At 35.4% G+C, this 12557-nt stretch overlaps 1 protein-coding gene across 1 annotated transcript; it reads right to left on the bottom strand.

Annotated features, from left to right (window-relative positions):
* Positions 1-237: 237 nt before the first annotated feature.
* Positions 238-12218, bottom strand: UBE2B (ubiquitin conjugating enzyme E2 B). The gene is made up of 6 exons (XM_032210361.1): positions 12019-12218; positions 7664-7744; positions 7195-7220; positions 2594-2683; positions 1070-1158; positions 238-789 (listed from the first exon to the last, which is right to left on the bottom strand). Exons 1-6 carry the CDS (start codon positions 12060-12062, stop codon positions 661-663), a joined length of 459 nt encoding a protein of 152 aa, XP_032066252.1. The 5' UTR covers positions 12063-12218; the 3' UTR covers positions 238-660.
* Positions 12219-12557: the final 339 nt, after the last annotated feature.

Genomic DNA, 12557 nt, shown 5'->3' with positions numbered 1-12557 from the left:
GTTTCTCCTTGTTCAGAGCTGTTCGTACTTTATTTAATGGCACTGGGCAAGCTTTGGCAAAAATGTTCCTTTTGGAGAGCAACCTGGGTGCAATTTCCTAGTCAGATGTAAGGTGTCTTATATTAAGTCTGCCATATAGGACTAATGAAAAATGGCTGTGCAGCATGCTCCTTAAAAAAAGCATATAAAAATTAATCAACTTTAAAATCTGTGTCAAAAATAGAATAGTGACAAAAATGTCTTGCACTGAGGTTATGTATTTCAGCTTTACATGAAATATTTTATATATAAAACTCTAAGTGATTTGTCCAATTTAAAAATCTAAAGAATTCAAAAATAAGGCATTCAATATTTTGAAAAAAGTACAGATTTACAAAATATGTATATTCTGTCATGAAAACTTCACACCAACATTATACACTTTGAAAAAAATACAAACAGGATATATTACAAATTTATGTAGCAATAACTTAGGTCATAACATGCAATAAAAAGTACATTAATCAAAGTACACAAGCTTTTAAAGTTTTGAAACTGAAGAGCATTTGCAAATGCATCTGTACGCAAGTCAAACGTGGCACTTGAGTTCTGGTAGCATTTCCTATCGCAAGTTAAATTGTACATGATGATTATGGGGTGTCTGTTAATGAAAGTCATTTCTTATGAATCATTCCAACTTTGTTCAACAATAGCTGAAACTCGTTTTTCATATTCACGTTTGTTCTCTTGATAAAGCTGTGCAGCCTGACTGTTGGCAGGACTATTAGGATTAGGTTCATCAAGCAGTGACTGAAGGTAGAGGAAACAAAAAACATGAAAAATAGTATTAATTAGCATTAAAAGGATAATGACAAAATAAATATAAAACAATGCAACACTGGACAGAAATTACAGCTAGACTGATACTATAGATACTTCATATAGTGTTAAAATTCTACAAAACAATCTTTTTTGACAAATGAAGTCATATACCAACTAGCTCATATAACGTAACTTACATCTGAAGATTTAACAGCTGGCACTTCTACATCAAGTCTGAAGAAAATGTTTGTTATTGTTTTAAACTTACCTGAATTGAAGTTAAAATAGATGAGACATCATATGTTGGACTCCAACGATTTTGAAGGATATCTAAACATATGCTTCCATCTGCATACACTAAAATAGAAGATATTAGAATTCTGTAATTTGTTTCAGATCATTAATTTCCAGTTTACTACAAACACAGAATAAGTAAATTGGATTCAATGATCATCTAAAAATCGGCGATGCATTTTCTGATTCCTCTTAAAAGTAATAAAAAATGTTTATAATTTTTTTTAGTGTTACATCCAAACTAGATGTGCTAGCTTTCTTTTTGCTAATTAGAAAAAAATCATGGGCAATCACAGCTTCGGATTTTGATGGGAAAAATGAAGAATGAAATCTCAGAGTCAGTCCCTGATTTAATTGTTTCTAGAGGAACTAAGTGTTTCAGCACCATGGAGAAACTTTAAATTATTTTGATATCTTATTAAGGCAAGTCAGTAATATATTCCTCCCAAGGTTTAATATTTTAGTATAATTTTAATTGAACAGTCCAGAAATCTCTGTAAAGAAGTTCATACTTATTGCCAAACAATAAATATTTGAAAATGTATAACATTTCTAAGAAGTGATGCCTAATTTTTTCATAAGCAGGACTAGCTTTAACCAGTCATATTTAGATACCATAACTTATTTAATTACAGTATTATTATTCACACAGGAAGAAAGCCCATATTTTATAAAGATATGGACCCAAATGAAGTTTATTTTCCAAATTTTGGATTTCTGCAATGATTAGTAATTTAACGTACGAGATTCGGAACTCATGGATTTATAAAATTAAATCAAAGGAAAGTTGTGGTTTAATGTAGATTATTTATAGTAACAGAATGCGAGATGGTATTTACTGTAGTCTAATGCATCTCCTTACAACAGGAAAATATCTGACATACCTATACTTCCTTTACGATTCCATACAAAATAGGAAGTTTTAATTTCTCTCCCAGTGGAAACATACTCCTTTAAAGAGTCTAAAGGTTTAGTTTCTTTCTGCATCTTCTTATCTGCTTATTTTAAAACATTTTTATATCACAACTTATTATATTTAACAGCACCATATAGTATTAAGGATAATAGTAATTTATTACTCATTACTTTTGAATTAATACATTGTAAAGTACCTTTAAAAAAGGCTTAGCTAAGGCAATAAAGGAAAAAAATATAATGTTTAAGTCTGATTATATGCAGGTCCTTGGTATTTTGCCAAATGACTGAATTACTGCTTCCAGTTAACTGCCTACAGTGACTTCAAGAAAAGAAGAATGTATCTGAAGAATTGTTAATAACCTCTAAGAGAGCCAAAAATTTATCATCTTAATTTCTTGATTATTCTTGTGACCTAAATGATTAATATTGTATTCATTTTATAAATTATCACTGGCAGATTGCAAAGAATTTCTGCGCTAACCAGTTGCCAGAAGCCTATCTTCAACATACAGAAATAGAACATTGTTGAATATATTATTACAATGAAGGTTTTATTATTGCATCTTCCGATAAAACTTACCATTGGGATGAAACATCTTTGATAAAAACCTAACCGTTGGTGGTTTATTTGGGTATTCTTCTGAAAATTCTATTATTAGTTTAAAAGTTCCTGTGTAAAAAAAAGTAAGCAATAAGGAACTATGGTGGAGCTTAGGAAATAAAGAAATATATGCATTTTTTTAAAAAAAGTAGAATAACAACTGTTATTCTAGTTTAATAACAGAATGCATTCCTATGTCATCTTAGTCAAATATCTTGAAACATGGTCACAGTAAGTCAATTGAAAACTAACCTAATTTTTCATTTTTGCAAATGGCCTACCATTGTGAAAACAAGAGTTAGATTAAACATTTATTTTAATTTCAAATATTAATAAAGCACTGAAATGTAAATAGAAATAACTTCAGCTTCCTTTAGCAATCCATCTAAAAGATTATGGTCAAGACCTAAAACAAATTAAAAGTTAACTATCAACTATTTTAAGGAAAACACTGCAGATCACTATGGTAGGATATTACTACAACTGAAGAAATAAAATACAAAAGTAGAATGCAAGAGCATGTATGACTGGTATGACCAACTAGTTCAGAAGAAAAAATATATAAGCACCTCATTTGTAATAGGTATTAATTCTTCTGCTAAACTAAAGGTTAGGACTTCTTTACATATTATGCATTCCTGTACTAAAAAAATCCTGCTTTGCATTAGAAAATTTAAGATCATCTGTGTTTCTCTCCCTCCTTCTCACATATGGAAACACAGAAAATATATATAAATAACCTACACCTGAATTTCATAGTCCTCCCAGGTAAACAGACAGGAAATAGAACTAGATGAAATAATTCTACTTTTATTGTAAGGCTACATTAACAAATGTTAAGTCTAAGGATACAAACTTCCTGCTGCCACATTTAGCAGCCTAATCAATTAGGGCTGATCCTTCCTAAGTAGTGGTGGGTTGCAAACCGATACGGTTGGAATGGCGCCGGTGGCGTCCTCATGGACACGCGCAGCACATGCATGAGTCTTACCGCCTCCGTGACGGTCCAGCTGCCCTGCAGAGCGTTGTTCAGGCGCTGTACGTGCCATGCGCCTGCATGGAAGTGCAGAAGCCTTTAAACACTGGTAAGGAGCTCCTTGGGTGGATGGGCCCTCCAGAGCACTGTACCGGAACGGTATCCGGTGCTCTGGGCTGGCTCCGATACACCTGTACTGGGGCATACCGCCTGCAACCCACCACTATTCCTAAGTTTCTTTCTCTGACAGTTAAGCCACTGGGGCTCCGGTCTCAATTGTCTCATTATTTCCCTGGCAGCATCTCTTCCCCACTTGTTCCCCAAGGTCATCCATGCATTCCATTACACATACAGTATTCTTTCCTTAAAAAAAAAATTACAATTAAAAAGGTAAAAACTAAAAAAGATTTAAATAAAGTATGTAAGAAATAAAAGAAAACTAGAAAATGCAATAGAAAAAAAATATGGTAAAGAAAAAGAAAATTGATCTCCCCTTTCATCCCAACAAGTATAAACCATTTTGGTAACTTATCACCTTCACTTAAAATACAACAAATGATCTCTTCTTCCCATCTCTCTTTAAAACATATCCTTACAACTCTGCAGTCCTAGTCAGCAAAAGTTGATTAAGGGTTATTAGAGTTAATAGAATATCTATTTTAACTTTGGTCAAATAAACCAGCTTTATATTCCTTTAATTCAGGAGTGTCAAATTCACAGCCAGCAGACTGGATGCGTCATATGCTGGCCCCACCCAGCTTAGCGAAGGGGAAAAAAATGTCCCGATATGTCATGGGTTGCTTTAATTTCTAACAAACTTGCTTTTTTTAAATAATTCAAAATACCAGCATCTTCCTGCAGGACTATTTCTTTCAAAATCTTATTTCAAACCTACGGTAGCTGGACCCTTAGTCTATTTGTAACTTTTCAAAATCATGATTCTAATCCCTCTTTTGTTGCTTATTCCAAAAAGGGGGTATATATTTTTTAAACTTGTATTTAAATTTTCTTTTGCTAAGAATTGAAGGAAAAACACCTGCTGTTATAAAATAAACTTGTCAGTCTAAATTTTCAAATAGTTAAGCAATTTTCCAAAGTGAAGAAATGAGGTTTGGCAAATCTTATGGCCATATAGGCTACAACAGAGCTGTGAGCTTAGTTGAAATCCCTCAACTCTCAGCTATTCAACTTATAAATCGACCACAAAAATCTCAGTTCCTGCAGTGCAAGTGAGCAATCTGATAACCTCCCCTTTTTCTGGACTTTGTTATCACCATCTGGCTGTGAATCTCCTCCACAATGCCATCCCTGTCCCTTCACAGACATCTAGTTCACCATGAATCTTCATCAGAAGCCACTCACATGGCATTGTTTTCAACACAAGTGTATTGGTGGGGGAGGGGCTTTATATATATATAAAGTTTGCTCCTGGAAGCACCAAGCGGAGCAAACAAGCTTGAAGATGACGAATGAGACTTCGTCGAAACGTCGCCAAGACATCTCCAATTTTACGCAGGAGAAAACCCAAATAACTAGAGACATACATACATACATACATACACACAGAAATAAATCTTCCACTTTTGTACAGAATGAATAAAAAGATTTGTAATGCGAATTCTTCCTTGGTGTAAAATGTAGTAGGGATTTATTCTTTCTTCCATTTTTTTGAGACAAAGGGATTTCAATTTGTATTAACTAAGAGTTTCTGGAGTGCAATCCCCAGTATATTCATAGACATAAACATCACTGACTTCCAAAGAACTATTTCATTATTGTTGTTTTAACCCTCAGAAATATATTAATGTAGAGTTTATTTCACAACAATTTAAATTTACTTATGCAGTTTTACTTGTAATCCAAAAATAATCCTTCAATGAAACTGATAAGTCTGTGGGAAGTTTTAGAAGGCGTTAAAATATTCAATACAGTTGCTAGAAAGAGGTAATAGGATCTATATACTATGGCAGAACAGGAAGCATGTCATCCACAGGAGTGTTGAACTCCCCCACTTAAAAAAAAACAAAAAAATACAGCTGCATGTGGAAAGCCCAAGCAACTTGGCTTGTGAATAGCCATTTACCTTTATGAGGGAGCGGAATAAGAATGGTTTCCAGGAAGGGACAATTCACAATATTATTCTGCTCCTTTCAATTACAACAGGCGCCAGTGCCAAATAAATCTGCTCTAAAAGCTTTTGTAAAATTATTAGACTTCACTAATATGAAGATGGGAATGCATCCATTCCCATCTTCTTGTATAAATACAGAATATTAACATAAAATAGTTTCAACCATTAAACTGGCACTTTATTGCCTATATTTGTTACTTAAAACTACATTCTCATCAATTATCCTTCAATATGTTTTCAGTTATAAACAAGCATATTTTTAACTGTATTAAAGCTGTAAAGGCTGTGCAACACTGGCTTCAATTGAAAAGAATTGCAAAATGCAAGTATAGCATCTGTTGGTGAGTCTTTAAAGCAGGACTGATCCTGGAAACAGATGCATCTGCGTTAATGAGTCAGTGGCAGATTTTCAGAACTAAATCTGAAGCATTGCACAACCTTAAAAACACTTCTTCAAGACATAACATTTAAAAGTGAGAAGTGGGTGGCTATCTTGTATGTCTGTCACTGCCATAATAGTCTCATATTTTACTGTGGTTGTTTGTATCAAGATAATGTAATATATACTGGGACATTTGCATTTCCAAGTGACCAAAGATGAATTAGGACAATGTATTACTGACAAAACCCAGGGTATTACTGACAAAAATGGAAATCTGTATGAAAGATAAAGTGGCCCTTCAACCCAGGTGCTTATTGACTACACTAAACAATTAGAATACAAAAGCTTGGTTTAATGTTTTGATGTTTTATTGTCTCTGAGTCATTTTTCTCAAAATCCAGTTGAATCAATGACCTCAAATTTGGTAAGGTCTTAAGAGAGCCTCTCACAGGTGAGAACCAAAGAGTGGCTTTAGTAGTGTATAGAAATTTGACCTTGCTAAAGAGAGAAGGTTTCTTCTTCTGAATATAAGGTAATAATGCTTATTTTAAAGATTCTAATGTGGTTAAATTCATTTTTAGAATTATCAAGTCTGTAGAGCAATGCAATTAATTATAATCCCATGCGAATCATAGATTTGAGTAGTACTTAAAAAAAACCTAGCTTACTGCAGCTTTTGAGTTTTACTCATTTATTTACCATCTTATTTATCCTACCCACCTCTAGAGATCTCTTGCTGGCTCACATTCAGATGACAAAAATAGATATAAGGGGTGAAAAAAAAATATTGTGGTTCTTAAATCTACAAATGTTTCCTGCAGAATTGTTTATTTTTATTAAAAATATATATTTTAGCTTTTTTGGTGCATATGGCAAATATGCATTTAATTTCCAATTAATATTGTTTGCCAATAGATGTTTTCTCAATTGGTTTTTTTTGTCACTGAGCAGCAAATGAATGCTTGCTACATAGTCAGTTACTGTTTCTTATATATTATTTTTCAGCATCTGCTTCAGGTATCAAATGCAGGAAATACTATATAGGCTCATGAAACTAAAACCAAAAAAAGATAAAGTTTAAAGAAACATACCATCTTCAAAGGGAGTACCTTCAGGCCTGAAAAGAGAAACAAGATCTATAGTGATTAACTCTTGCACTTATTTTATACCTGCACTATAAATGACAAAAATAAAACTTACATTTATAACTAATCTGTTACAACTGGGTATCCCATAAATATATAGAATGTATAACTGAAGATAAATGTAATTTTCTAGTACCTCAGGTCATCTATTTTCGGAGTCTTTCTTGTATTTATAATTTGAGATAAAATAAGCATCAAATGGGATTTGCTTACAAATGTTCAACATCATGAAACATATATAGCCTTGCTATTATGCCCCATTTATACTTAAAATTATTAAGAACATTTTTTTTATTTTGAAAACTTTGGACTTTCATCAAATTTATGTTGGGTAGTCTTATTATTTGGTATTTATATCATGTTCACAGAGAATTATCAAATATATATTTTCTTTACAACTGAATTCTTTACTTACCCAAAAATTACTGCATTCCATTGCATTATATTGTTTTCGGATGGTGCACCACTGACCCCAACAGGTGGATCTTCTTGTAATCTTCCAATAAACAAAATATAATAAACAAAAATATAAAATCTGACAGTGTGCAAACACCAATTATGCAGTTTGAAAGTATTCAAAATCATATTATTCTAATACTTCACTACTTAGCTCTAAAAAAATACTGTTGACTTGTTAAGAAAAATATAAAATATTTTTTATTTTCTCCAATTTAAAAAATATTGGTCAGAATGTCCTTACTATAAACAGAATTTTATAGAAAAGATGAATCCAATTCTTGGGGACAATTGATATTACAGATAGTTCTCTAAGCTACAATTGAGCCTGGAATCTTCAGTTGTTGAGTGCAGTGGTCATTAAGCAACCATTGAGCATTTTGCTCAAACACAATAATCCTGGATGTATCACTTGTGGTTGTTAAATGATCATGCAGGTCATTAAGTGGAGCACAGTGGTGGTAGAGGCGCTAGGAGGCTTGGTGCAGACTACAGAGCTCAGCAATGCATAGAAAACTGCCACAGATCTAGGCCTTCTCTCCATATCCCACCAGACTTGAGAGGCCTCAACCAGTTGCAGTAACTGCAACTGCAGTCGCATATGCAGATTCCTCCACTCACCTTTGCATTTTTCTGCAGCTGCTTACTGGCATGCCCAGCCAAAATGGGACAGAGACTTCCTTTATTCTAATGGACATTTGAAAACGTTTCTAAAAAAAATATGATTTGGAGAAGGAGCTCTTTCTAGCTTTCTGTATGATTGAGAATGGCCTCAGCTTGGAGAATGATTTGGATGGTCTTTATAGGAAGTCCACACCACACATCAACTGCATATGCTTGTCAGCAGCTGCAGAAAAAACTATAGGTAATTGAAGCAAGTTACATGCACTGCTTGCCCTGTAACTGGTTGATGCTTCCTGGATATGATGGAGTGGGGAGCAGATCCATGTGTCCAAGGCTGCAGCAGCTTTGCAGGTGCTGATGGACCAGGTGGGCAGCTGGGGGGGGGGGAAGAGACAGGCAGATAGGGAGTTGCTGAGCTCCTGCAGTCAGTTGTAAGGATTGGTGGACTGCCAAGTGTCCAAATTTTCATCACTTGAGGGTAGGAAAGCTGCAACAATCTTAACTTTGGGTGCAGGTTGTAAGTTCTTTTGTTCAGCAGTCATGTTTTCAAATGGCCACTGAATGAACAGTCAATAAGTGAGGACTATCTGTACTTTTCCATATAGTTATCTCCATGTATTGGGTATTGATCATAACTCTCCAGAAGGGGACATTAAGTTTATCTCTCTGAAGCACCAATAAATTAGTACCGATTGGAAACTTCTAAGTCTTTTGTTTGTATCCAAAAAATAATCAAATAATGCCATTTATTTTGGTGGGGTGGAACAGCCTGATTCTGATGTACTGTCCCATTCCATTCAATCACCTTGATGAGGTATCCCATCTCTCCAAAATACTCATGTATTTTGTGTATCATATCCAGGAAATATCTTAATTTTTTTACATTATTCAATCTCTCAAACGGAATTATCAACAGGCCATCCTTTAAAGAAAATTAAACAGCACTAAGTTCCACCATGTGGCAAACATGTCCTCTATACTTTTACTGTATGAAACTTTCCTTATCCTTGACAAACAATTCAGTTACTGTAATATGCAAATGTATTTGCTGCAGCATTAACTATATTGCATTATTCTCATTTATTTACACTTAAGAGTTCACAAACTTTTATACATGTTTTATACAGAGCTGTATCTAAAATAAAACTGTAGTCATACACTTTCGTTTCTTGGAAAGAAAGTAAATGCAAATTAGTAATTAGCATAAGAGGAAATTAATAACATGATCCTACTAATCTATATTTCTTTGCCTTTTAAAACTACTCTGAACTTTATACAGCTCTGATTTTCAGGCATGCTCAGTTCAATCCATTTAATGTCAACAACACAGGCTACCAAAAGCCTTGGCTGGATAGCAAAATGTGACCCTCTGCTATAAGACAGCAAGTTTGCACACCAATGTCACGCCAAATTATTAATTGCCATGTGCATTTCAGAGATAGCTTTGGTTATTAAAACTTCATTAACACCATGCTGTGAAAAGCCTTTTACTCTTTAAATTTTGTACTCTAAATGGGGATTTCATATGTGAACACTGTCATCTGAAGGTCGCTGAATACATAAATGCTATTTACTACCTCCAGTTTAAATTCATAAACTTTCTCCCATTAACAACAGCATTCTGAGCTTAGCACAAAAGCTTTCTGACAAGAAATCACATCCAGGTACATCACATGTACCAACCTAGTTATGTTAGAAAACACTGTGGAATAAATGAACTCCATTTTGAGATACCTATCTCTCATTTAATATTTAGTATGGCTTTCTTATTTATCTTCGCTAGATACCACAAATGAAGCCTATTTCACATTGTTTCTTTCTACACAGTGCTAAATCCAAATGTTTATCTAATGACTGAGGTGCAATTTAAATCCTAACCAAATATCAGGGTAGAACTGCTCTACATATATGCAAATATGTGCTGATTATCAGCTATAGCATCCATTCTGAAACATCTACACTTATAAAAATCATTTTTAAAATTTTTTGCCATTCCCTCCTATACTTATTTCAGTCTAAATGAATGTTGGGCTTCCTATAGCTCTACTGATTTTCTAGTTAACATTGCATGGAGCAGCTGTAATTTTAATATAGTGATATACATATTATCCAAATGTTCAGTTTACGAGCTGTTGTTTAATTAGGATTTTAGGTTTTATTGGTGAACTTTATTAGCTATGCCAGGAAAGACATTTTGGACAGTTTTTTTAACAGCTTGCTTGAGAAAAGGGAATGGCCATATTTCTGCCAACTAGCAATAACAAGCTCAGATGCCTCCAGATGTCACTAAAAGCCAAGAGGCAAAGAAGACAGAAGGAAGCAACCTAAGCAAACACGGAAGTACCCCCTTCCATAAAGAACATTAAATAGCTTCCTTGTGCTAGAATTACTATACAGTACTGGAATATTTATTGAATTTGCTTCAGCACAACTGGCTTTTTCACAAGTATTTTATCAAAAAAGTACTTTCAGAACGATTCAGAGAAAACAAAAAACAAATCACAGGCTCATAAACTGTTTTTTTTCCATCCACATTTTCCATTTCCTCCTTTCAATTATAGAATTCATTAGCCAGCCTTTCCAAGATTTTACATGCCTGAAATAAAAGCTGTGCACTATTCTCTTTGTATATGTATTAAAGAACTAAGTGAAATAAATTTCAGATATACGGAAACGAATAGTTAAGAGATTAAAAGATTCAACCCACTAAAGAAAGAAGAGGATCCTACTTCAGGGTTTCCTTGCCTGAGATTCAGCCATGCCTGCTTTTCTTTTATTATTTTTAATCAATTGTGCAGTATTGGCAAAATGCTTTGTAATCAGTGAACGGAAAGCATACCAAATAAACACTTGAAGCCAAAGACGTAGTTCACACAATCTATGGCCCATCAACCAGCACCTTTTTTTTTTTTAAATCAAGTTTGCGGTTTTCATGCAACGCTTCTAATCTTCTTGTCTGGGGGTTTAGAAAGAGAAAAAAACATGCTTTCGTTTCCCCAGGTAGCTCAGTACTTGGCAGCAAATCAGTAGCTTTTTAAAGCAAGGCTTCTGGCCACCATTTCCAAGAAATAGTTAAAAGAAAACCTGGCACTTGCTTTCTCTCTCTCTCTCTCTCTCTCAACTACAGGCGCCCGTCAGCTGTACTACGTGGTCAACTCAGTCCATTTTAATCCGGCTCACTTTATTTACAAAATAGGCATTAGAGACCCAATGCTTTCACGGTCTCTAATGGGAGGTTCTTTGGGTTGGGAGGATTATTAAAAACAACAACAACCACCCACATGCATCCAATAATCCGATGGTTTAAATCTCGTTTCTCAAATAATCCTTCTTAGTTTTAGCATCCTCGTTGTTTTCTTCCCCAACGCGGGACGACTAAGAGAAGGGAAATAGTTTCTTACAAAGGAGGGGAAACACTTTGCCTCCCAGTTTTTGAGCAGAAAATAATCCAGATTTCCTCTTTCGCTTTTTTCTCTCTACCAAGGCCCATACTCGCCGCCGCCGCCCGGAAGGGCAAAGAAGTAATTAAGTTCCAGCCAAGGGAGCCCCCAGGAAAGATATATCTCTTTCCCCCTAGAAGAGGGGACCCGGCCCGGAGAGGGGGGGGGTTGTTCAATCCCAGCTCAAGCACTAAAAAAAGGGTTTTTAGCCCTGGAAAGAGCGATCGGGAGACACATAGGAATCATTTACCTCTTGAAATCCCTCATTAGCCTCCGCCTGGCTGGAGTGGACATGATCTTCTCGCCCCGATGATCGAAGACTCCCGGTGGCCCCCTCCCCCAAAAGCCTCAGCACTGCTCCTAGCGCAGCTGCCTCGCTCCCCGCGCTGCTTCACAAACAACTCTGCAATGGCGTCTCCCTCCGCCGGTGGGAGGAGGGAAAGAAGCCACCCTTCGCGACTCTACCACTCGGCCTGCTTGCGGAGGAGACCCAGAACGCCTTAGGAACGTACCACCGCGCCGACGTGAAAAGGGGAGCACCCTTTTCTCCGAGCTCCCGCTGGGGAGCTTCCGCTCGCTTTTTAAGCCGGAGGGAGGCGGTTGCGGCGGCGCGGGCGATGTTTTTGCAGATTTCAATTGCAGCACGTTCTGATTTTTGATTTCAAAAGATCGAGTCTATTATTCATCTTTCTATATATTAACCACAGTTCCCTGATCGTTAAATTGTGGAGGTGTGGTATAAGCCTTGTGAAGAATCTAATGATAAACAAGTCTGACTGTGCTTTTAAG

Source organism: Thamnophis elegans, chromosome 2, assembly GCF_009769535.1.
Source record: "Thamnophis elegans isolate rThaEle1 chromosome 2, rThaEle1.pri, whole genome shotgun sequence".
In the NCBI taxonomy this organism is placed as follows: Eukaryota; Metazoa; Chordata; class Lepidosauria; order Squamata; family Colubridae; genus Thamnophis; species Thamnophis elegans.
This window is presented reverse-complemented; position numbering and strand designations above follow the sequence as displayed.

What these genes read in the sequence shown, in the direction of transcription:
- UBE2B (XM_032210361.1), bottom strand. Translation starts at nt 12,062, where the DNA reads ATGTCCACTCCAGCCAGGCGGAGGCTAATGAGGGATTTCAAGAG. An exon ending in CTAATGAGGGATTTCAAGAG is followed by an intron (nt 7,745 to 12,018) that starts GTAAATGATTCC and finishes GTTTATTGGAAG; the next exon opens with ATTACAAGAAGATCCACCTG. An exon ending in CTATTTTAACTTCAATTCAG is followed by an intron (nt 790 to 1,069) that starts GTAAGTTTAAAA and finishes CTCTACCTTCAG; the next exon opens with TCACTGCTTGATGAACCTAA.